The sequence below is a fragment of the Dendrobates tinctorius genome, unplaced genomic scaffold (genome assembly GCF_039654945.1).
Source record: "Dendrobates tinctorius isolate UK_male_01 unplaced genomic scaffold, ASM3965494v1 ptg000232l, whole genome shotgun sequence".
NCBI lineage: Eukaryota > Metazoa > Chordata > Amphibia > Anura > Dendrobatidae > Dendrobates > Dendrobates tinctorius.
Window position 1 is genome coordinate 14828632 of NW_027361899.1, and position 27378 is coordinate 14856009.

At 47.0% G+C, this 27378-nt stretch overlaps 1 protein-coding gene across 1 annotated transcript; it reads right to left on the reverse strand.

The window, feature by feature from the left end:
* Positions 1-8111: 8111 nt before the first annotated feature.
* Positions 8112-10622, reverse strand: LOC141059984 (ankyrin repeat domain-containing protein 9-like). Its single transcript, XM_073556218.1, has one exon. It carries the CDS (start codon positions 10287-10289, stop codon positions 9447-9449), a length of 843 nt encoding a protein of 280 aa, XP_073412319.1. The 5' UTR covers positions 10290-10622; the 3' UTR covers positions 8112-9446.
* Positions 10623-27378: the final 16756 nt, after the last annotated feature.

Consider the following 27378-nt stretch of genomic DNA (forward strand, 5'->3'; position numbering starts at 1 on the left):
ACATTTGTCAAGGGAACCCAATTCCATTGCATCCAATAATTATTACAATTACGCAATTAGCTTACGAGTGATGGACAAGACCACTGCTGCTTCCACTATTAGGCTGGTTATTGGGGAACTAACAGTGAGCGTTATATTCCAACACATGGAATATATATACAGTATATATACCCCGGTACAGTCGACATCTCCACAGTAACATAAGAAAGGATCCACTACTAACTGCCACCACCAATCATTTATACAGGCCAATTGGTCACCCTTACAGGTAGCGTATGGCTTCAGGGGTGCAGTTTATAGAGTAAGAGAAAAAGAACTATTATATTTTATATATTTAATCCTAAAAGGTAGGCAGTGTTTATAAAAAAAATATGCAAATATGTTACGAAATGGGAACAAAACAATATGGTATAAACAATTATATGAAATAAAAAGGAATACCAAATTAAACTTTCTAAATCTTATGTCACAGAAATGGCTTACAGCTTAGTGGAGGGAGGCGCTCCAGGAAAACCGACAGAACCTACAGCAAGTTGTACCTTCCAGGACTGATAAATGATCCAAACCCAAATTCTGCATTGTATTATATCAAAGTTACGCCCCCCATAACATCCTTTGATGAGTTTATGTGGGGGGCTGGTTGTGGGATGTGCTAGGTCTTTCAGAAATTTATGAGATGCCCAACTTACAGGATATCTTCACCCCTGGAGGTCCCAGGTGGTAGATTTTGTTGTCATGCTTCTTATCACAATTCTACCATTATATCAAAAGGAAACATGGCCTGGATAGCATCATCCATTGGACCAATATTAAGCTGAAGGGGTTCTATCGGCCTTACAGCAATGTGAGTGATGGCATTATATGCATCAATTTGCAGTGATGCTGAAAATATGAATCCCATAAATTTCGGATCATTGCAAACCCCAATATTCATTACTGATCACTGGCTTCAGCTGGTCTGCGATCAGTGCCTTGATCAGAGGAAGCTCTTTATTTTAGAAGTGTACTTCTCCACCTCAACGTAAATGAATCTCAGACTTGGTGTCTTTTTCTCAGCAAATCTCCTAGCTGTAATTACCTGATCACTACCCGAGGCACCTACTTCAATGGAGATGTAAGTGTCAGCTCTCACACTTCCCATGTTTTAATTAGTTTCTTTCTTCCCTAATTATAATTAGATCCTTATGTTCAATGTGGGTGTGTTAGGTCCCCTCTCTGGAGAGGTCTTATAGATTTTTAATTTTTCTCTATGACACACAGTGTCCCCTCTTGTTACATATAGCGCCATCCCTTATTACATAGCATTATTTATAGCTGCGCATAGCGTTGTCCCATATTATCGAATGTCCTCTCTTGTTATGCACAGCACCGTCCCTTATTACATTGTGCTCTCTTGTATTATGTAAAGCACCAACCCTCAACCCTTATTATATGTCCTCTCTTATTATATATACTGCTGTTCTTTATTACATATCTACATCTCTTATTATGTATAGCGCAGTCCCTTATTACTTAGTCTTCTTCTTTACTATGTATAGCAACATCCCTTACTACATAGCGCCCTTTCTTGTTATGTTTAGTACCATCCCTAATTGCATAATGACCACTGTACATCTGTATAGCACGATCCCTTATTACAGAGCATCCTCTCTTATTATGTATAGTGCCATCCCTTATTACATAGCGTTCTCTCTTGTTATGTTTAGTGCCTTCCCTTATTACATAGCACCCACCGTTATTATGTATAGTGCCATCCCTTATTATGTATAGCGACATTCCTTATTACATAGAGTCTTCACTTGTTATATTTAGAATAAAATGACTGCTGGCGGAGGAGCATCTCATCAGACCAGTTCTTTTACCTTGTGAGGAATGTAGTTATGTGTAGTTCTGTCAGGGTGCATTAAATGTGATATGTTGACAAACCGCAGACTCTCCGTGAGACCTTGCTGGCGTGGATATACTGACCTCCATCTTGTCCTCTACTCCTGGGTGCCACTGTTGAGATGTCTGCAATTCCTCAGACCGTATCACATGATAAGATTACATACACAGCTCAGCAGACAGTATCACGAATTATGAGATTAGATACAGCTAAGCAGACAGTATGACAAATGATGGGATGAGAAACACAGCTCAGCAAACAGTATCACAAATGATAGAAATGATAGGATTAGATATAGCAGCTCAGCAGACAGTATCACAGAATAGGATTAGATACACGGTTCAGCAGACAGTATCACACAGGATAGGATTAGTAGGATTAGATACAGCAGCTCAGCAGACAGTATCCCACAGGATAGGATTAGATACACAGCTCAGCAGTCAGTATCACATAGGATAGGATTAGATACATGGCTCAGCAGTCAGTATCACACAGGAGAGGATTAGATACATGGCTCAGCAGACAGTATCACACAGGATAGGATTAGATACACAGCTCAGCAGTCAGTATCACACAGGAGATAATTAGATACATGGCTCAGCAGACAGTATCACACAGGACAGGATTAGATACAGCGGTCAGTATCACTCAGGATAGGATTAGATACACAGCTCAGCACACTGTATCACACAGGAGAGGATTAGATACACAACTCAGCAGACTATCACACAGGATAGGATTAGATACATGGCTCAGCAGACTGCAGCATCACACAGGATAGGATTAGATACACAGCTCAGCAGTCAGTATCACACAGGAGAGGATTAGTTACATGGCTCAGCAGACAGTATCACACAGGACGGGATTAGATACAGCAGTCAGTATCACTCAGGATAGGATTAGATACACAGCTCAGCACACTGTATCACACAGGAGAGGATTAGATACACAGCTCAGCAGACTATCACACAGGATAGGATTAGATACATGGCTCAGCAGACTGCAGCATCACACAGGATAGGATTAGATACTCAGCTCAGCAGACAGCATCACACAGGAGAGGATTAGATACACAGCTCAGCAGTCAGTATCAAACAGGAGAGGATTAGATACACAGCTCAGCAGTCAGTATCACATAGGATAGGATTAGATACATGGCTCAGCAGTCAGTATCACACAGGAGAGGATTAGATACATGGCTCAGCAGACAGTATCACACAGGATAGGATTAGATACACAGCTCAGCAGTCAGTATCACACAGGAGATAATTAGATACACGGCTCAGCAGACAGTAACACACAGGATAGGATTAGATACACAGCTCAGCAGACAGTATCACACAGGAGAGGATTAGATACACAGCTCAGCAGACTGTATCACACAGGATAGGATTAGATACACGGCTCATCAGTCAGTATCAAACATGAAAGGATTAGATACACAGCTCAGCAGTCAGTATCACATAGGATAGGATTAGATACATGGCTTAGCAGTCAGTATCACAACGGAGAGGATTAGATACACAGCTCAGCAGACAGTATCACACAGGAGAGGATTAGATACATGGCTCAGCAGACAGTATCACACAGGATAGGATTAGATACAGCAGTCAGTATCACTCAGGATAGGATTAGATACACAGCTCAGCAGACTGTATCACACAGGATAGGATTAGATACATGGCTCAGCAGACTGCAGCATCACACAGGATAGGATTAGATACACAGCCCAGCAGACAGTATCACACAGGATAGGATTAGATACATGGCTCAGCAGTCAGTATCACACAGGAGAGGATTAGATACACAGCTCAGCAGACTGTATCACACAGGATAGGATTAGATACATGGCTCATCGGTCAGTTTCAAGCAGGAGAGGATTAGATACACAGCTCAGCAGTCAGTATCACATAGGATAGGATTAGATACATGGCTCAGCAGTCAGTATCACAACGGAGAGGATTAGATACACGGCTCAGCAGACAGTATAACACAGGAAAGGATAAGATACACGGCTCAGCACTCAGTATCACACAGGATAGGATTAGATACACGGCTCAGCAGACTAACACACAGGATAGGATTAGATACAGTAGTCAGTATCACTCAGGATAGGATTAGATACACAGCTCAGCAGACTGTATCACACAGGAGAGGACTAGATACACAGCTCAGCAGTCAGTATCACACAGGAGAGGACTAGATACACAGCTCAGCAGTCAGTATCACACAGGATAGGATTAGATATATGGCTCAGCAGTCAGTATCACACAGGATAGATTAGATACACGGCTCAGCAGACAGTATCACACAGGATAGGATTAGATGCATGGCTCAGCAGTCAGTATCACACAGGACAGGATTAGATACACGGCTCAGCATTCAGTATCACACAGGATAGGAATAGATGCATAGCTCAGCAGACAGTATCACACAGGATAGGATTACATACACAGCTCAGCAGACTGTATCACACAGGATAGGATTAGATACATAGCTCAGCAGACAGTATCACACAGGATAGGATTAGATACAGCAGCTCAGCAGACAGTATCACAGGATAGGATTAGATACAAGGCTCAGAAGACAGTATCACACAGGAGAGGATTAAATACAGCAGCTCAGCAGACAGTATCACAGGATAGGATTAGAAACACAGCTCAGCAGACAGTATCACACAGGATAGGATTAGATACACGGCTCAGCAGACAGTATCACACAGGATAGGATTACATACACAGCTCAGCAGACTGTATCACACAGGATAGGATTAGATACAGCAGCTCAGCAGACAGAATCACAGAAAGGATTAGATACATAGCTCAGCAGACAGTATCACACAGGATAGGATTAGATACAGCAGCTCAGCAGACAGTATCACAGGATAGGATTAGATACACGGCTCAGCAGACAGTATCACAGGATAGGATTAGAAACACAGCTCAGCAGACAGTATCACACAGGAGAGAATTAGATACAGCTCAGCAGATAGTATCACAGGAGAGGATTAGTTACACGGCTCAGCAGACTGTATCACACAGGATAGGATTAGATACATGGCTCAGCAGTCAGTATCACACAGGATAGGATTAGATACACGGCTCAGCAGACAGTATCACACAGGACAGGATTAGATACAGCAGTCAGTATCACTCAGGATAGGATTAGATACACGGCTCAGCAGACTGTATCACACAGGAGAGGATTAGATACATGGCTCAGCAGTCAGTATCACACAGGAGAGGATTAGATACAAGGCTCAGCAGACTGTATCACACAGGAGAGGATTAGATACACGGCTCAGCAGATGGTATCACACAGGATAGGATTAGATACATGGCTCAGCAGTCAGTATCACACAGGAGAGGATTAGATACACGGCTCAGCAGTCAGTATCACACAGGAGAGGATTAGATACATGGCTCAGCAGACTGTATCACACAGGAGAGGATTAGATACACGGCTCAGCAGACAGTATCACACAGGAGAGGATTAGATACATGGCTCAGCAGTCAGTATCACACAGGAGAGGATTAGATACACGGCTCAGCAGACTGTATCACACAGGAGAGGATTAGATACATGGCTTAGCAGTCAGTATCACACAGGAGAGGATTAGATACATGGCTCAGCAGACTGCAGCATCACACAGGAGAGGATTAGATACATGGCTCAGCAGTCAGTATCACACAGGATAGGATTAGATACATAGCTCAGCAGACAGTATCACACAGGATAGGATTAGATACACGGCTCAGCAGTCAGTATTACTCAGGATAGGATTAGATACATAGCTCAGCAGTCAGTATCACACAGGAGAGGATTAGATACATGGTTGAGCAGACTGCAGCATCACACAGGAGGATTAGATACATGGTTCAGCAGTCAGTATCACACAGGATAGGATTAGATACACGGCTCAGCAGACAGTATCACACAGGAAAGGATTAGATACACGGCTCAGCAGTCAGTATCACACAGGAAAGGTTAGATACACGGCTCAGCAGTCAGTATCACACAGGAGAGGATTAGTTTCACAGCTCAGCAGTCAGTACCACACAGGATAGGATTAGATACACGGCTCAGCAGGCAGTAACACACAGGTTAGGATTAGATACACGGCTCAGCAGTCAGTATCACACAGGAGAGGATTAGATACACGGCTCAGCTGTCAGTATCACACAGGAGAGGATTAGATACATGGCTCAGCAGTTAGTATCACACAGGAGAGGATTAGATACACGGCTCAGCAGACTGTATCACACAGGAGAGGATTAGATACATGGCTCAGCAGTCAGTATCACACAGGAGAGGATTAGATACATGGCTCAGCAGTCAGTATCACACAGGAGAGGATTAGATACATGGCTCAGCAGACTGCAGCATCACACAGGAGAGGATTAGATACATGGCTCAGCAGTCAGTATCACACAGGATAGGATTAGATACATAGCTCAGCAGACTGTATCACACAGGATAGGATTAGATACACGGCTCAGCAGTCAGTATTACTCAGGATAGGATTAGATACATAGCTCAGCAGTCAGTATCACACAGGAGAGGATTAGATACATGGTTGAGCAGACTGCAGCATCACACAGGAGGATTAGATACATGGCTCAGCAGTCAGTATCACACAGGATAGGATTAGATACACGGCTCAGCAGACAGTATCACACAGGAAAGGATTAGATACACGGCTCAGCAGTCAGTATCACACAGGAAAGGTTAGATACACGGCTCAGCAGTCAGTATCACACAGGATAGGATTAGATACACGGCTCAGCAGTCAGTATCACACAGGATAGGATTAGATACACGGCTCAGCAGTCAGTATCACACAGGAGAGGATTAGTTTCACAGCTCAGCAGTCAGTATCACACAGGATAGGATTAGATACATGGCTCAGCAGTCAGTATCACACAGGATAGGACTAGTTTCACAGCTCAGCAGTCAGTATCACACAGGAGAGGATTAGATACACGGCTCAGCTGTCAGTATCACACAGGAGAGGATTAGATACATGGCTCAGCAGACTGTATCACACAGGAGAGGATTAGATACATGGCTCAGCAGTCAGTATCACACAGGAGAGGATTAGATACACGGCTCAGCAGACTGTATCACACAGGAGAGGATTAGATACATGGCTCAGCAGTCAGTATCACACAGGAGAGGATTAGATACACGGCTCAGCAGTCAGTATCACACAGGAGAGGATTAGATACATGGCTCAGCAGTCAGTATCACACAGGAGAGGATTAGATACACGGCTCAGCAGACTGTATCACACAGGAGAGGATTAGATACATGGCTCAGCAGTCAATATCACACAGGAGAGGATTAGATACACGGCTCAGCAGACTGTATCACACAGGAGAGGATTAGATACATGGCTCAGCAGTCAGTATCACACAGGATAGGATTAGATACATAGCTCAGCAGACAGTATCACACAGGATAGGATTAGATACACGGCTCAGCAGTCAGTATCACACAGGAGAGGATTAGATACATGGTTGAGCAGACTGCAGCATCACACAGGAGAGGATTAGATACATGGCTCAGCAGTCAGTATCACACAGGATAGGATTAGATACACGGCTCAGCAGACAGTATCACACAGGAAAGGATTAGATACACGGCTCAGCAGTCAGTATCACACAGGAAAGGTTAGATACACGGCTCAGCAGTCAGTATCACACAGGATAGGATTAGATACACGGCTCAGCAGTCAGTATCACACAGGATAGGATTAGATACACAGCTCAGCAGTCAGTATCACACAGGATAGGATTAGATACACGGCTCAGCAGGCAGTATCACACAGGATAGGATTAGATACACGGCTCAGCAGTCAGTATTACACAGGATAGGATTAGTTTCACAGCTCAGCAGTCAGTATCACACAGGAGAGGATTAGATACACGGCTCAGGAGTCAGTATCACACAGGAGAGGATTAGATACACGGCTCCGCAGTCACTATCACACAGGAGAGGATTAGATACACGGCTCAGCAGGCAGTATCACACAGGATAGGATTAGATACACGGCTCAGCAGTCACTATCACACAGGAGAGGATTAGATACATGGCTCAGCAGACAGTATCACACAAGATTAGATACATAGCTCAGCAGACAATATCATACATGACAGACTTAGATACAGCATCTCAGCAGCCCACGACACATCCTGGCCGTGCAGACGAGAGATGACTCCAGTCCTACAGAGATGAATCTCTTTATATAGAGCGGTACATCCGGTGACACGACATGGACACATGCTGATAATCGCTTCTCAAATAGAAAAATAGACGCTGCCGACAGTCGCTCTGAATTACAATCTGTCGCCAAACTCTGGCAAATGTAATCTGTTAATTATGTAAATGGAGACACAAAATGCGCATATTTTATGCAGACTTAAGGCGAAAAATGTATCACCAGCTGCATCGCAATATATGACGTTGTGGCGCTGCCGACAGCAGACTTGGGATGAGAAGGGTTAAATAGCGATGCCAGCCCCTAATTACAGGAGCTGACAATGTGCAGCCGATCTGATGGGAAGCAGCGCTGCAGACAGTCATTTGCGGCACCATCGTTCGGGCCGAGCCGGCGTGCTGAGATTTTCACATTTTTAATCTTCATCAGATAAGCAGGAAACTTCTTTCCCGTCTATTTTGTGCAATTGAAAATTGTTGCGATCGTGTGACCCGCGAGCCCATTTTTATGCGGATAATTGCCGAAAAAGTTGTTTCTCTTCTAAGGAGTCACTGCTCTCAATTAAGGTGAAAGGATTGATTGACCGATCCGACTGGTCAAAAGTGGGCAGAGTGATGGTCAGTGCATCTAAGGCGGAATTTGCATTATTTGGGGGTGGGCAAAATTGATTGGGGCATAATCGGAGGGGCATTTGCCCCAAGTCTTAGAGGTGGCACTCACGAGCCATTGGGGTATTTACACTGAGGGCTAAGGCAAGGAACCAAATGGGTGAGGATTTGCCTGACCGCGCCAACTGTCAAGTTAAAAGAATTTTGAAAAATTTGAATTTTAAAAAATAAACACGATTGTTTGTTCCAACTTTCATTACCATGGTAGCCAATTATTAGTATTGCACCCATTCCCCAGATATTAGAACGCTCCCATATTGGTAGAGTATTAAAAACTTCATCCAACTGGAATATTTTTATACCTATGGTCAATGTACTGCTCTTCACTAATGATGGGACCAGCAGCCATTGACTCGTTAATCGGTAGAGCCAAGGAGCAAAGAGCTGATCACATGATTAATTTAATATTAGGGTCCAGGGTTGGACTGGCCCACCAGAGAACCGGAGAATCCTCCGGTGGGCCCTGGCTTCTCCTTCAGGAGAGTTCATAGTGTAAACCTTGCAGTTGCTATGGGGCTCTTCAGTGGGGGAGAAAGGTGGGCCCCCAGAATCAAATTCTCTGGTGGGCCCAATGTTCTTCAGTCTGACACTGTTAGGGTCGTTTCGGAGGAAGAAGCCATATTGGGTGGTTGAGTAAAGGTTGGGATGGAAGGGTTGGGTCTTCACGGATTCGTTAACCTGACCCGGGCAATGGCTTTAATGCGTGAGGTATAGGTAAAGCATGGATGCTCTGTGGGAAGAGCGAGGGTGGCAGACACTGCAAGACTTTCTGCATAGCTATAAGATACAACGTTGCGGGCGTATTTCCCACCAAATAGTTAAATTTGTCCTCTCCTAGTAACGGATTCCAAAACTCCGGATGATCTTGAAGGATCTTCCTCATCTTGAAGTTCAGGGAAGGAGAAAAAAGTAGCAGATAATACAAGCAGAGTTTTTTAGCGACCACGTTGACCTTGGAGCTCCATAACTGCTCCAAAATGACATCCAAAGGGGTTTCCCCCTTCCGGTCCATGATCTTTGGGGACGCCCCATTCCCTAGGAGGATCAGAACAGTTTCTGCACTCAGGAGCTCACAGGCCAGGTGGAGAGGGGTCTTCCCGTCTGACAGATGGAAGCAGCTGGCCCTATTAATGTAGGAGTTTAGACTTGGCATCTTGTGGGACATCTTAATAATCATGATTAAGATGTCTCGTCTGTCGTAAGTGACGGCCAAGGCCAGGTGGGGGGCTGATGGAGGACAGCAGCAGAACTTGATTCCTGGCACCTTCAGAGCTTCCTCTGGGAAGTGAGACAGCAAATATTGGGCGTAACGCAGGTGATTATGCACCACGGCATACATCAGGGCATCGGACGGAGAATAGCACCTCATGTTCGCGTCGTCATCCCACTGGAAATATTCCATAGTCCTTATCTCCTCCAGTTTCCATACAGGTTCCTGGTCCCGCACCGCCTGATAGAACATATAAGAATAGAATTTGCATTGCTCGTCTTGCAGGCTCACTTGGTTGCTACACATTGTCTTCTTCTGCCGATGAAGATGGAACAAGAAATAAGGGAATATTCACAGATTTTCTGAAATCCTGGCGGAGACGAAGAAGGTGATCTACCCCCGTCATACATTCACTGCACAGAGACGCGGAGTCTCAAGCCACCATTGCAGCAGGTTCATCTTGTAGCGCAAGCCTTCGGGTGGCGTTAACCCTTAGCACCCTGGCCTCCTTTTTTTTCCCTTCGCCGCTGCGCCTTTCTTCCAGCTCTCTTGCTATGACATGGGACCCCTGCAGAAAGGCTTGATCAGCAGCAGCAGTAGGATTGAGCATCCAATGCCCCTGTAACCCCTGATAGTAGGAAACCCCTCCTTCCTCTCGCCGCCCCTGCAGCTCCATGCTACATGCACATTGTGTCAATCTGTTCTCTGCTCACCGCCCCGCTCTTACTGCAGTGGTAGGAGCCTTTCTTGGCTGCTCTGCTTGCAATGCCTGGATGATGGGTGTTGGGTACCCCATGCATGTATAGGGCTTGCACCGTGCACTGTACGATGGCGCCATCTCTATAGGTGCACCATAGGAGCTGAGACAATGGGGAAATGACTGGACTCCATGGATTGGGGTGAAAGTAATTGGAGAACTGGTTACACTTGAATGGATCCGATTGGGGATTGGATCAGAATCTGAAATTGATCATTTATAGGGGATAGCTATGTCTAGAATTGTGATGGAGGCAGTTCTGCAGGTGACGTTGTGATCCGAGGGCTGTGGGGGGAGAAGGGAGAGCTGCTGCAGTGGGGATGATGGATGAGCCCGCATGGATGACGCCATTCTCCTTTTTTTGCTTCTGTCTCAAAAAAGACAACATTTTATTTTTCTAGGTGAGATTTTGAAATAGATATCACAGGACAATGCAACATAGAGGTCGACTAAAATACTCTGTGCTGCTGGGAGGACCCAAGTCCTTACCCTATGAATCACTTTGTGACCTCCTACTTGTCCATTTTGCCTCCTTACGTCGTGACATTGCCCCTGTCACATGCAGCCCTGTTATCACTGTTCGCTCACGGACTGCGCACAAGAGCAGCACACATCTCACCTTAAATACTATGTGCTGCTGGGAGAACCCTACTGCTTCCACTATGAATCACTTTGTGACCCCCTTTTTGTCCATTTTGCCTTCTTACATCGGTACATTGCCCCTGTCACATGCAGCCCTGTTATCACTGGTCGCTCACGGACTCCGCACAAGAGCAGCACACATCTCACCTGAAATACTCTGTGCTGCTGGGAGGACCCTACTGCTTCCACTATGAATCACTTTGTGACCCCCTTTTTGTCCATTTTGCCTTCTTACGTCGGGACATTGGCCCTGTCACATGCAGCCCTGTTATCACAGGTCGCTCACGGACTCCGCACAAGAGCAGCACACATCTCACCTGAAATACTCTGTGCTGCTGGGAGGACCCTACTGCTTCCACTATGAATGACTTTGTGACCCCCTTTTTGTCCATTTTGCCTTCTTACGTCGGGACATTGGCCCTGTCACATGCAGCCCTGTTATCACAGGTCGCTCACGGACTCCGCACAAGAGCAGCACACATCTCACCTGAAATACTCTGTGCTGCTGGGAGGACCCTACTGCTTCCACTATGAATCACTTTGTGACCCCTTTTTGTCCATTTTGCCTTCTTACGTCGGAACATTGGCCCTGTCACATGCAGCCCTGTTATCACTGGTCGCTCACGGACTCCGCACAAGAGCAGCACACATCTCACCTGAAATACTCTGTGCTGCTGGGAGGACCCTACTGCTTCCACTATGAATCACTTTGTGACCCCCTTTTTGTCCGTTTTGCCTTCTTACGTCGGGACATTGGCCCTGTCACATGCAGCCCTGTTATCACTGGTCGCTCACGGACTCCGCACAAGAGCAGCACACATCTCACCTGAAATACTCTGTGCTGCTGGGAGGACCCTACTGCTTCCACTATGAATCACTTTGTGACCCCTTTTTGTCCATTTTGCCTTCTTACGTCGGGACATTGGCCCTGTGACATGCAGCCCTGTTATCACTGTTCGCTCACGGACTCCGCGCAAGAGCAGCACACAACTCACCTGATATACTCTGTGCTGCTGGGAGGACCCAATTGCTTCCCCTATGAATCACTTTGTGACCCCTTTTTGTCCATTTTGCCTTCTTACGTCGGGACATTGGCCCTGTGACATGCAGCCCTGTTATCACTGGTCGCTCACGGACTCCGCACAAGAGCAGCACACATCTCACCTGAAATACTCTGTGCTGCTGGGAGGACCCTACTGCTTCCACTATGAATCACTTTGTGACCCCCTTTTTGTCCATTTTGCCTTCTTACGTCGGGACATTGGCCCTGTCATATGCAGCCCTGTTATCACTGGTTGCTCACGGACTCCGCACAAGAGCAGCACACATCTCACCTGAAATACTCTGTGCTGCTGGGAGGACCCTACTGCTTCCACTATGAATCACTTTGTGACCCCTTTTTGTCCATTTTGCCTCCTTACGTCGTGACATTGCCCCTGTCATATGCAGCCCTGTTATCACTGGTCTCCCCACAAGAGCAGCACACATCTCACCTGAAATACTCTGTGCTGCTGGGAGGAACCTACTGCTGCCACTATGAATCTCTTTGTGACCCTGTTTTTGTCCATTTTGCCTCCTTACGTCGTGACATTGCCCTGTCATATGCAGCCCTGTTATCACTGGTCTCCCAACAAGAGCAGCACACATCTCACCTGAAATACTCTGTGCTGCTGGGAGGAACCTACTGCTTCCAATATGAATCTCTTTGTGACCCAGTTTTTGTCCATTTTGCCTCCTTACGTCGTGACATTTCCCCTGTCATATGCAGCCCTGTTATCACTGGTCTCCCCACAAGAGCAGCATACATCTCACCTGAAATACTCTGTGCTGCTGGGAGGAACCTACTGCTTCCACTATGAATCTCTTTGTGACCCTGTTTTTGTCCATTTTGCCTCCTTACGTCGTGACATTGCCCCTGTCATATGCAGCCCTGTTATCACTGGTCTCCCCACAAGAGCAGCACACATCTCACTTGAAATACTCTGTGCTGATGGGGAGCCCAGTATCTCCTCCATGTAACTCTCAGTCTGTGATCACCGACTTGTCTCCATTCCCCCCTCACATTATGATGCTGCACCTGTCACATGCGGCCCCATGGCCACCGGTCGCTGCCTTGCACAAGATCGGCGCACTCCTCTCCTGCCGCTGTTTGCTCTTATTGCTGCTGTTAACCCCTTAAATGCCACAATGCACCTCTGGCGGTGCAACTTCAGTGGCCGAAGACCCCAATGGCTGCCATGTTGGGCTTCATAGGATATTGCCACTTTACCTATATACTGCAATAAAGTGGTACTGTAATATACAGAACAAGCAATGAGACAGTCACAGATTCAAGTCCACAAAGAGACTAAAAGCAAAAAAAAAAATAAAATATAAAAAAATGAATAAAAATAAAAATTCAAATCCCTCCTCATCTTCCCAATTAAAAAGAAATTACATAAAAGTAATCAACCTGTCAGGAAATGCCATCAATCAAAATCAAAATGCCAGGATTTCCGCTTTTGGTTGAAAAATACAATAAGAAACAATCAAAACATTTTATGTATCTGAAAATGCTACTAATAATGATGACGGCTCCCACACAAATAACCCACAACTCCAGAGGTAGAAACAAAATACAGCCACATTTTTTTATGAAACCGATTTCTTAATTTATGTTTTTCACCGCTAAAATAATAATTTAAAAAAGTCAGAATTTTGGTATTTTTGCAATTTCATCGTACTTTTTTTTATCCCATTTTCCAGTACATTATATGGTAAAATCAAGGTTTACATGAAGAATAGATGCTACATTATTTAAAATCTCTTCTTTCTGATAGAGAATGAGAACATTCGTCCTTACATTCCGAATCTGGAAAAAATTGTATCGACACAACGCTTCTCACAGCAGAGGGTTTGTTACCAACGTATCCAGGCACCTAAACAAAACGGGTCTATGCGGAATTATAGGGGCAGGAATACGATGCGCAGAATTCATGAGCAGCCTGCGTCACCTAAACCTGCTCCCATGGCTGCAGCGCCCCCAGACTTGTCTAAATGGAGCACATCGGGGATGTCATTGGTCAGTGATTACACAGGAGCTGCCAGCAGTGGATCTTGATGATTTGTACATTCAGCAGCAGAACCCTCCTCAGATGACCATTAATAACCTCAGTGACAGCAGCCGAGGCCGGAAGTGCTGGGATTTCTGCACAAGGCTCAGACTCCAGACTGAAGAAATCCAGAAGTTTTGGAATTTTTGTTTCCATTTTTCCAACATTTGCAGATCAGTAATGTCTCTGCCCTGTGATTTCCAGATTTCTACCACTTTACCTTCTTGGTGTTTTTAGTGTTGGGCTGATAGGTGTAGACTTGCTGCTATCATGTCTCCCATACACTGCACATACAGACATGAGGGATTCCTGCTCTCCTGTCTCTATGTAGCAGGTATTGAGAAGCATTAGCAGAACGGAAAACACTAAGCAGTGTAGCTGTGAATCCCTTAACGTTGCAGCCCTTACAAACTAATTACAAACTAATTTTGCCTCTATTGAAGCCCCTTAGTGTTCTCACGTACTAAGATATTCCTTTCATGGCCCCCATGAAGTATGATGCCAACAAATGTATCTCCCAAACACAGTATAATTCCCCCACAATTATTTCCTCCACAGTACCCTCCAAACGCACAGTATTATAACCCTACAGTATCCCCTGCAAAGTATGATAGCCCCACAGTGACTCCAACACAGTATGATGGCCCCCATTGTCCCCCACACACACTATGATGGCTCAAACACAGCTCTCTGGACAATATGATGACCCCCACATAGCCCTCCATACAGTATGATGGCTTTCATTACAGTATTGTGGCCCCCCATACAGTATAGCGTTCCCCCATACACATACAGAATAGCATTCCTCCATACAGTATAGTGACCCCCACACTGTATAATGATGGTCTGCACACATTAGAATGGCCTCCAATAGCTCTCCAAACAGTATAATAGCCCCCCAAAAGCCCTGCAGACAGTAAAACTGCCCCCACACACTATACTTTTCCCCCACACAGTATAATGGCCACCACATAGCCCTGCAAACTGTTCCCACGTAGTCCTCCAAATAGTATGATGGTCCTCAAAATAGTCTTCTAAATACTATGAAACCAAATAGTATAATGACCCGCACATAGCCCTGCAAATAGTATAATGGCCCCAGAAGTAGCATGATGGCCCCCACATAGCCCTCCAAATACTATGATGGACCCACAAGTACACTCCAAATAGTATGATAACCCCCACATAGCACTTTAAATAGTATGATAGCCTTCCAAACAGTATAATGGCCCCCTCATAGACCTTTAAAAAATTTTCTTCTGGGAGAGGAAAGTAATCCCCATGTTATTACAGACGGGCAGCATACCGGTGGAAGGATCACCCTTGTTTGCAAACTTATCCCAGTGTGGTGCCTCCTTTCACAACCACACCAAGTGAGCAAGTTTGAAGTTGTACTTTTCTCACCAAGCAAGATTGACTCGTCTACTAAGCTTAGATAGCGCTCTCCCTCTCTTTCCCTGGACCTCATTCACATAGACCTTTAAATATGATGGCCCCAGAAACAGACCTCCAAATAGTATGATGTCCCCCAAGGTAGCATGATGCCCTCCCCCCCAATAGCAATCCAAAAAGTATGATAGCCCCACAAATATCCTTCCAAATAGTATGATGTCTCCCTAAGTAGCATGATGGTCCCCACACAGCACTCCAAAATGTATGATGGCATTCACTCATTGATTTCAACTGTATCTGCCTCCAGGATGCAAATACAGTTTACAGTCGGGCACAGAGAAAATTGAGGGTGGCCGGTGCCGGCATTGGACCCCCCATACTCATGGGCCCTATAGCCGAAGAACTATGATAACCTTACTGACGTCACTGCTTGCAGCATGAGAACCCGAAGTAAGTTCCTATGCTGTGAGCAGTGACATCAGTAAGGTTATCGCAGTTCTTCAGCTGTGAACTGCAATAACCTTACTGACATCACCACTCATCTCACAGCAGCCAGATTCACACACTACTCTTAGTGTGTTCCATGCCGTGGTGAGTGGTCATGTAACTGATGTCACCGCTCCTCACAGCCTCTGGATGTAGTCAGGGATCGTCATAGGATGTCCATATTATGGATTACGGCTGACCCTTCTGATCACTTTTTTTGCGGTAATAAATGGGTAAAAGAGGGTAATTGTCATGGAGTGCTTTTTACAATTAATAGTAATGGGGGTGTCTCACAGATGCCTCTCCATTACTAACCCCAGGTCTTGATGTCAGCAGACATAAAACAGTTGATATCAACCCCAAAACCCTTACCCCAATTTACAACGCACCAAGGTAATCTGGAAGATAAGCACCAGATTTGACGGATCTAATGGATGCATCATTTCTGGGGTGGCTGAGGGCTGGTGTTATTAGTCTGGAAAGGGGTCAATATCTATGGTCCTCTCCCAGCCTATTAAAATCAGCTCCCAGCTGTCTCCTTACCCTTTGCTGGTTTTTAAAAATAGGGGAGACCTCACCCCATTTTTTTGGGGTCCCTCTTTTTCAATAACCAGTAAAGGCTAAGCAGACAGCCGTGAGCTGATATTAATAGCCTGGGAATCTTCATGAGTATTGGCCCGTTGCCACAATAATAACACCAGATCTCAGCTGTCTGCTTTCCCTCAGCTGGTTATTAAAAATAAGATGGACACCATGCCATTTTTTTTCTTTTACTTATTTATTAGCTAAAATAAAGTACAGAAAACTACACACGCAAAGCACTGATTACATATATCACTGACATCTATGAGCGATTTTATTTACGCAGATGTGTGCGAGCCCTAAATGAGGAGTTCAGTAGGGAAGGAGAAGTGGCTCATATGTGGAGAAAGAAACAGATTTCCCCAAGAAAGTTTCTTATCTTCACTTGTGCGATTGATTCTTGCAGTTTGTTATAACGACAGTGACCATTTAGTGTTTAGTTATATGAAACCAGAAAAACCCGTCAGTCATCTGCTCTCAGGGGATACGAGTGACTCTGCCATACTGGATTTTCATGTTCTTTTGTTTTTTGCTGGCGGGATCAGGGGTGGATCAGATGCAGGATCTGAGGAAGAGTTAGGGATATCAGCAGAGTTACACAGATTTGTTTGTATGAATCGCTTCAATTGACCAGTTTATCATTATGGAGACAGTAAGACACAACAGTGATGCAGAATAACCACTGTGCCAGTGTCCTATGAAACAATGTTGTCATTTGCATCTTTATTATAAGTTGCCCGCCATGCTGTGCTGTGAAGCTGCTCTCACACCCTGTCATTATCTCCTCTGACTGCAGACACAGCAGTAATTACTCGGATCGCATTGTGCAGCAGTGAGCTCGGCACAAACCTTCCCAATAATTTCTGAATTATTAATGGGGCTATTTGCCGGCAGCAGGTCCCCTAGGGACAGAAAAGTCCTTCTGCATCATCTTAGTTCAGATTGTTAGTGGAATTGGACACAGAGTTCTGTAGATTTAGCATTTTTGTATATGCGTTGAGCTGAGTTGTACTTTTTTCCCTTTTTTTTGCAATATTTCAGGGGTTCGGTCATCAATATCAGATGGGTGGGAGTGACTGAATGATAATATTCACTGGTACTGTCACAGCGCCATATACTCTGTGATGGCTGTGACTGGTACTGCAAGCTCTTGCTCTCTGTGCTAGTTCCTGCACTCACCCATCCCTTAAATCAGATGATTGTGAAGGCGCTGGGAATCAGCATCCCATCCCTTTACTATCTTCTTCATGATCCAAGTTTTTCATTTTCTGCTTTCAGAACATGTCACACCCCTTAAATCCCCCAAAAGCCCTCTACTTTAAATAATAATCTTTATTTTTATATAGCACTAACATATTCCGCAGCGCTTTACAGTTTGCACACATTTTCATCACTGTCCCCGATGGGGCTCACAATCTAAATTCCCTATCAGTATGTCTTTGGAGTGTGGGAGGAAACCGGAGAACCCGGAGGAAACCCACGCAAACACGGGGAGAACATACAAACTCTTTGCAGATGTTGTCCTTGGTGAGATTCGAACCCAGGACTCCACCACTGAGCCACCGATAACAGGAAGACAGTAAGGAGGGGAGAGGAGGGGGATGCAGCTACAGTATATTTAGTGTATCTATGAGACTCAGGCTGTGAGGTGGAGCATAGGATGAAGATATCAGATTGGTGTGAGCACTGAGCAAGATAGTGTTATGGTAAATTTTTTATACCTTGCGTTATAATTTAGGCAATTTATATCTCTTTGATCATTTTTCCTGTTGTATTAGCTTTATAAGTGTTATTCATAAAAGCAATAACACATGGCATTGTCTCTGATATAGAGGGGTCTGTGAGTCATGTTTTCTTTGTTACAAAAGGCATAGTAAACTGGGTAGAAACAGTCTGAGGGAATTCAGTAGAATTTATAATTTACTACTTTGTTTTTCCCTACCTACAGTTGTGGCCAAAAGTATTGACACCCCTGCAATTCTGTCAGATAATACTCAGTTTCTTCCTGAAAATGATTGCAAACACAAATTCTTTGGTATTATTATCTTCATTTAATTTGTCTTAAATGAAAAAAACACAAAAAGAATTGTCCTAAAGCCAAATTGGATATAATTCCACACCAAACATAAAAAAGAGGGTGGACAAAAGTATTGGCACTGTTCGAAAAATCATGTGATGCTTCTCTAATTTGTGTAATTAACAGCACCTGTAACTTACCTGTGGCACCTAACAGGTGTTGGCAATAACTAAATCTCACTTGCAGCCAGTTGACATGGATTAAAGTTGACTCAACCTCTGTCCTGTGTCCTTGTGTGTACCACATTGAGCATGGAGAAAAGAAAGAAGACCAAAGAACTGTCTGAGGACTTGAGAAACCAAATTGTGAGGAAGCATGAGCAATCTCAAGGCTACAAGTCCATCTCCAAAGACCAGAATGTTCCTGTGTCTACCGTGCGCAGTGTCATCAAGAAGTGTAAAGCCCATGGCACTGTGGCTAACCTCCCTAGATGTGGACGGAAAAGAAAAATTGACAAGAGATTTCAACGCAAGATTGTGCGGATGTCGGATAAAGAACCTCGACTAACATCCAAACAAGTTCAAGCTGCCCTGCAGTCCAAGGGTACAACAGTGTCAACCCGTACTATCCGTCGGCGTCTGAATGAAAAGGGACTGTATGGTAGGAGACCCAGGAAGACCCCACTTCTTACCCCGAGACATAAAAAAGCCAGGCTGGAGTTTGCCAAAACTTACCTGAAAAAGCCTAAAACGTTTTGGAAGAATGTTCTCTGGTCAGATGAGACAAAAGTAGAGCTTTTTGGGCAAAGGCATCAACATAGAGTATACAGGAGAAAAAAAGAGGCATTCAAAGAAAAGAACACGGTCCCTACAGTCAAACATGGCGGAGGTTCCCTGATGTTTTGGGGTTGCTTTGCTGCCTCTGGCACTTGACTGCTTGACCGTGTGCATGGCATTATGAAGTCAGAAGACTACCAACAAATTTTGCAGCATAATGTAGGGCCCAGTGTGAGAAAGCTGGGTCTCCCTCAGAGGTCATGGGTCTTCCAGCAGGACAATGACCCAAAACACACTTCAAAAAGCACTAGAAAATGGTTTGAGAGAAAGCACTGGAGACTTCTAAGGTGGCCAGCAATGAGTCCAGACCTGAATCCCATAGAACACCTGTGGAGAGTTCTAAAAATGGCAGTTTGGAGAAGGCACCCTTCAAATATCAGGGACCTGGAGCAGTTTGCCAAAGAAGAATGGCCTAAAATTCCAGCAGAGCATTGTAAGAAACTCATTGATGGTTACCGGAAGCGGTTGGTCACTGTAACGCTGAGGAGAAACTACGTCAGAGAGTGGACCCTCTGGATCGCGGATCCGGAGCCCCTGGGCCGAGCACGCCAGGTGAAGACCGACCCCTATACAGGGATCGTTTGGGGCAGGACCACAGAGGACGGAGGCGCGACAGCCGGAACCAAGAGGGACGGCTCCACGGACAAAAGGGCTGGGGAGGCAGCGGACCGAGATACGAGCAGGGACAGGTAGCACAGGGAAGGACACAATACGGGAAATGGCAAGAGGAAGAACCAGGGCGAACTGGAGACAGAGGACGGGCACAGGGGATGGAAAGGAAGCAGCGCCTGGGCAGACTGGGGAGGACGAGGGGAACGAGGCTGAGGACGGCAGGGAGTATAAGGCAGAGAAAAGTAAAGCTACAGGAGAACTGTAGAGGCCAGAGGGTGCAGAAAACTACACAATCATCAGGCGTCCTCCTAACAGCGAGGACGCCTGAAATACACCAACCCCCGGAAGTGCGTCCCCCAGTCCAGCCCCTCAGCGCCGCCCACCGCTGGAGAGAGAGAGTGGGAGGAGGCGTGGGCGAGACAGGGGGCGGGGGCCAGGAGCCGCCGTGAGGGCGAGTGGACGACGGGCGCGCGCCCGGACGGGAGCGCGCAGGTAAGGAAACGCTGCGGTGCGCGCTGCTGCAGAAGGGGCATCGGCGGGCATAGCCGCCGGTGTCACAGTACCCCTCTCCTTACGTCCTCCCTTACTGAGATTGGCCAAAAACTTTTTCAGAATCCGGGGAGCGTTGATATTTTCCCGAGGCTCCCAGGACCTTTCCTCGGGACCAAAACCCACCCAATCGATAAGAAAAAGGGTCTTACCCCGGACTCTTTTCATAGCCAAGATGTCCTTGACCTCGAAGACGTTGTCCGAGATAACAGGTGAAGGAGGGACGATGGAAACTGGTTGGAACCGATTCAGGACTACGGGTTTCAAGAGCGAGACATGGAAAGCGTTGGGAACCCGGAGCGAAGCAGGCAACCTCAGTTTGTAAGCCACTTCATTAATACGTCCAATCACTTCAAACGGCCCAATGTACCGAGGACTCAGCTTATAAGAGGGAACTCTCAGACGGATATGTCGAGTTGAAAGCCAGACTTTGTCACCTGGATGGTACGGAGGCACGTCCTTCCGTCTTTTGTCTGCATGTTTCTTGATTCGGTTGTTGGCACCCTTGAGAGCGTCCCTGGTCTCTCTCCAAATCTGCGAGAATTCTTTAGCAAGAGAATCGGCTGCGGGTACTCCTGTAGACGTGGAGAAAGGCAACGGAATACCTGGGTTTTGACCGGTTACCACAAAAAAAGGTGACTTGGTGGTAGATTCACTGGGATGATTATTGTGCGAGAATTCAGCCCAAGGTAAGAGCGCGACCCAATTGTCCTGATGGGCGTTGGCGAAGTGACGTAGGAAGGTGGTTAACACCTGATTAATTCGCTCCACTTGCCCGTTGGTCTGAGGATGGTATGCGGAGGAGAAGTCGAGAGATGTACCCACAAGCCGGCAGAGAGCACTCCAGAAGCGGGAGGTGAACTGGACCCCCCGATCCGACAGAATCCGCTGAGGAAGACCATGCAGCCTGAAGACCTGGTGGATGAAGATCTCGGCCAACTTCGGGGCGGACGGTAGTCCCGGTAAGGGAATGAAGTGGGCCATTTTGGAAAAACGATCTGCCACGACTAAGATGGTGGTACATCCGGCTGAGCGGGGTAAATCAGTCACAAAATCCATGGCGATCTGCTGCCAGGGGACCTCAGGAACTGGCAATGGGTGAAGAAGACCGGCGGGCAAAGTCCTAGCCACCTTGTTCTGGGCACAGATTGTGCACGAGGCAACATAGTCCATCACATCCTGGCGAAGCGTGGGCCACCAGTAATACCGGGACAGCAGCAAGAGAGTCTTTTTAGTCCCAACGTGTCCAGCAATTTTGGAGGAATGCCCCCAGCCCAACACCTCTGTACGTCTGCTTTGAGGGACGAAAGTCTTACCGGGCGGAGGAATAGCAAAATTCACAGGGGCCACGGTGATCATCTTAGTAGGCTCGAAAATATAGGATGGGACTTCATCCCTCTCCGATGACTGTAACGACCTGGAAAGGGCATCGGCCTTGATGTTCCTATTACCAGGTCGAAAGTGAAGTTGGAAGTCAAAGCGGGAGAAATACAGGGCCCACCTGGCTTGCCGGGCATTGAGTCTCTGGGCAGACTGCAGGTAAGCCAGGTTCTTGTGGTCCGTGAGGATGGTAAAGGGATGTACAGCCCCCTCGAGTAAATACTGCCATTCAGCCAAGGTCAACTTAATGGCCAGTAATTCTCGGTCTCCAATGGAGTAGTTGCACTCCGCAGGTGAAAAGACTTTAGAAAAGAAGCCGCAAGGAACCAGCCGTCCGGATGAAGCCTGCTGGGACAGGACCGCCCCCGCTCCAGTGGAGGAGGCATCCACTTCCAGGACGAAGGGCCTGCTGGTCACAGGCCGATGCAAAATGGGTGCTGACGCAAAAGAACGTTTCAGAGCTTGGAAAGCGTTTTCAGCTTCAGGGGACCAGCTGTTGGGCTTCGTTCCCTTACGGGTCAAGACCGTGATGGGTTTGGTAACCGTGGAAAAATGAGGCACAAACTGACGGTAATAATTTGCGAACCCAAGAAACCGCTGGATGGCCTTAATCCCCACTGGACGGGGCCACTTGAGTACCGCACTGAGTTTTTCGGGATCCATCTTTAGACCGGAATCGGTGACGACATATCCCAAGAAGGGCAGTGACGACTGCTCAAAAAGGCATTTCTCAATCTTGGCGCAGAGTTGGTTCTCTCGAAGGCGGTGCAAGACCAAGCGTACGCTTTTGCGATGGGAGGACAGATCGGGCGAGAAAACGAGAATGTCGTCCAGATAGATGACCACACAGGAATAGAGTAGATCCCGGAATACCTCGTTGATAAATTCCTGAAACACAGCGGGGGCATTGCAAAGGCCGAATGGCATGACTAGGTATTCATAATGCCCGTCACGGGTATTGAAGGCCGTTTTCCACTCATCCCCAGCACGGATCCGGACCAAATTGTAGGCTCCCCGCAGATCTAACTTCGTGAAGATCCGGGCTCCTCTCAGCCGGTCAAAGAGCTCCGGAATCATCGGAAGGGGGTAACGATTTTTAACGGTGATATTGTTTAGACCCCGGTAATCAATGCAAGGCCGCAGTGATCCGTCTTTCTTCCGGACGAAGAAGAAACCCGCGCCCGCAGGAGAGGAGGACTTCCGGATAAACCCCTTGGACAGATTTTCATGGATATATTCCGTCATGGCAGAGGTCTCGGCAGGAGATAGAGGGTATGTTCTACCTCTGGAACTGCTCCAGGAATCAGGTCGATGGGGCAGTCATAGGACCGGTGCGGGGGCAGGGAGTCTGCCTCCTTCTTGCAGAAAACATCAGCGTAGGCGTGGTATGGAACAGGAAGGCCGGGGAGGTCCGTTGGCCTAAGCTGAGAATGGGAACGAACCAGGGTACGTAAACAGCTTGCATGGCAGGTGTGCCCCCAGCGCAGGATCTCTCCGAAGCGCCAGTCGACAACTGGCTCATGCCGCCTAAGCCAAGGTAGTCCCAAGAGAATGGCGTGGGATAATTGAGGCAGGACATAAAAGGCAATCTTCTCAGAATAAAGTGCGCCAATTTGTAGTTTTACTTCAGTGGTAACCGTGGTGATGAGCCCAGGAAGAGGTTTGCCATCGACGGAGGTGATTGCTCGAGGGTTACTTAAAACGACCACGGGAATCTGGAGTTTGTCAACCTCCTCCTGGCGGATCAAGTTGCCTGCTGCGCCCGAGTCCACATACGCCTCCACAGAGCCACGCCCCCGACCTGTAATAAGCAGAGCTGAAAGAGTAAGTGGGAGAGAGGGGGTCTGATCACCTAGGGGGCCCTCTCCTACCTGGCCTAGGCGGATGCGTTTCCCGGTCTCTCAGGACAAGTGCGTACGAAGTGATTGGCCCCTCCACAATAGAGACAGAGTCCCTTGGTCATCCTCTCCTTACGCCGTTGTTCGGACAGCTTGATGCGATCCACCTGCATAGGCTCGGGGGCAGTGTTACTAGGGAGAGCAACGGTGCGCGGAATGGGAGCTTGGTATAATCTAAAGGGCCTCTTCTCCCTGGCTGACTCTCTAGCGCGTTCCTGAAAACGCAGGTCAATACGAGTAGCCAGGGAGATGAGATCCTCCAGGGTGGTAGGAAGGTCACGCCCGGCCAACTCGTCTTTGATTTTACTAGAAAGGCCTCTCCAAAAGGCACCAACCAGGGCTTCGTTATTCCACCCCAGCTCCGAGGACAAGGTCCGGAAACGGATGGCGTATTGCCCTACCGTAAGGGACCCCTGGCAGAGGTTAAAAAGGGCCTCTGTAGAGGAAGCAAGGCGTCCGGGTTCATCAAAAACCTTACGGAATGTTTCCAAAAAACTCTGGATGTTAGTCACCACCGGGTCATCCCTCTCCCACAACGGATTCACCCAAGCCAACGCCTCCCCCTCTAGATGGGAGATTATAAAGGCCACCTTAGCACGGTCCGTGGGGTATTGTTGGGGCAGAAGATCAAAGTGCAATCTGCACTGGTTTAAAAATCCCCTACACAATTTTGGGTCCCCACAGTACCTAGGCGGCTTACCAAGACGGGGAGGAGGGAAAGAGACAGCGTCCCGGGCTTGGGTAGAAGCGGCCGCAGAGGACTGCAAAGAAAGCAGCCGATCATCCACGGACGCCATATACCCCAAAATGTGAGATTGCGCATCGCGCTGCTGTGCGAGCTCCTGCTGGAGACTGACTAAGAGAGGTGCATGCGCTGGGTCAGCGGCTTGCAGGGCGGAGAGCCGGGTGTCCATGGACTTCATGAATGACATGATACGGGTCTGATTCTCTCTTAGGAAAAGCAGTTCCTTTTGAGTGGCAGCCGCGGCACCGGCGGGGTCCATGGCCTGATGATACTGTAACGCTGAGGAGAAACTACGTCAGAGAGTGGACCCTCTGGATCGCGGATCCGGAGCCCCTGGGCCGAGCACGCCAGGTGAAGACCGACCCCTATACAGGGATCGTTTGGGGCAGGACCACAGAGGACGGAGGCGCGACAGCCGGAACCAAGAGGGACGGCTCCACGGACAAAAGGGCTGGGGAGGCAGCGGACCGAGATACGAGCAGGGACAGGTAGCACAGGGAAGGACACAATACGGGAAATGGCAAGAGGAAGAACCAGGGCGAACTGGAGACAGAGGACGGGCACAGGGGATGGAAAGGAAGCAGCGCCTGGGCAGACTGGGGAGGACGAGGGGAACGAGGCTGAGGACGGCAGGGAGTATAAGGCAGAAAAAAGTAAAGCTACAGGAGAACTGTAGAGGCCAGAGGGTGCAGAAAACTACACAATCATCAGGCGTCCTCCTAACAGCGAGGACGCCTGAAATACACCAACCCCCGGAAGTGCGTGCCCCAGTCCAGCCCCTCAGCGCCGCCCACCGCTGGAGAGAGACAGCGGGAGGAGGCGTGGGCGAGACAGGGGGCGGGGGCCAGGAGCCGCCGTGAGGGCGACTGGACGATGGGCGCGCGCAGGTAAACGCTGCGGTGCGCGCTGCTGCAGAAGGGGCATCGGCGGGCATAGCCGCCGGTGTCACAGTCGCAGTTATTTTGGCTAAAGGTTGTGCAACCAAGTATTAGGCTGAGGGTGCCAATACTTTTGTCTGACCCATTTTTGGAGTTTTGTGTGAAATGATCAATGTTTTGCTTCATTCTCTTTTGTGTTTTTTCATTTAAGACAAATTAAATGAAGATAATAATACCAAAGAATTTGTGTTTGCAATCATTTTCAGGAAGAAACTGAGTATTATCTGACAGAATTGCAGGGGTGTCAATACTTTTGGCCACAACTGTACATATCTTTTTTCTTAGGTAATGTAGTTAGCCATTGCCCTTTCTTTCGTAGGTGTAATAAAATACTTGTTGCTTGGGATTTGAGGGCAGACAAGAATTGGACATTGACAAACACTGGTTGTTTGCTGTTTCTTGGTTCCGATGAAGCGTTTTTCATTGGACCAATAATTAAAGATCTGGAGATTTTTTGTATCTCACCCTAAATGAGCTCTGTTAGCAAAAAAGGCGTTACCACAACATTACATGGTGCCGAAACCCGGGATGGTTAACTGGACCTAGCTGTGACCTGACTACTCAGATCTTTCCATGAACCACTGAGCAAAAACACTGCGGTGAATAACTCTTTGTGGTACAAAAGTGTCAGTGTTTTCTGATGGTCCAAGACCATTCTTACCAAACCTCTGGCAGTGTTTGTATTTTATGTGTCTGATTATAATGATAAGACATTTGTGGTCTATTATATGTTTCAGTGTGCTTTTAGATGTAGGAATTGATGAGTGTAATATTCCAGGATTCGAAGGCTTGTTATATGCTGTCTCCGTTGTCTATATGACGCATAGTTATCCCACATGGGAAGCACTTTTCTTGCAGCACTATTCACGGCACTTTAGGCCATGTGCACACGATGCAGATTTCCAGCGGATCCGCAGCAGATTTTACCGCGCAGAAACGCTGCATATCCGCATTGTGATGTACAGTAGCATGTTAATCAATAGAAAAAAAAAACGCTGTGCAGACACTGCGGATTTTTCCGCGCGGTTTTCTTGTGGTTCAAAATCCGCAGCATGTCACTTCTTTTGTGCGGTTTTCCACCTGCTCCATTCTCCAAATCCGCAGGGGAAAACCGCAAGAAAAAAGGAAGAAATCCGCAGGAAAAATGCAGGTCATTTGACCTGCGGATTTCTTCAATTCTGCGCGGAAAAATCCGCAGGGCTAAAAAGTACGTGTGCACTTAGCCTTACTTTTCTGGACAATCCTGGTCCTCCATCTAGGCTCTATTTCAGCCTGAGAACTATAGTCCTTTTGGATACTCTCCCTACATTTTCTGTGGCGATATTGTATCCCAGACTGTGTGTATTACACATAATGTTTACTGCCCTGATCTCATCCTGCAAAAAAACCAACTAGTTGCTATGCTATGTCGAAGGAAAAATAAAAAAATAGTAGGGAATATGGAAGGCAAGAAGAAAAAAAATGAGAGT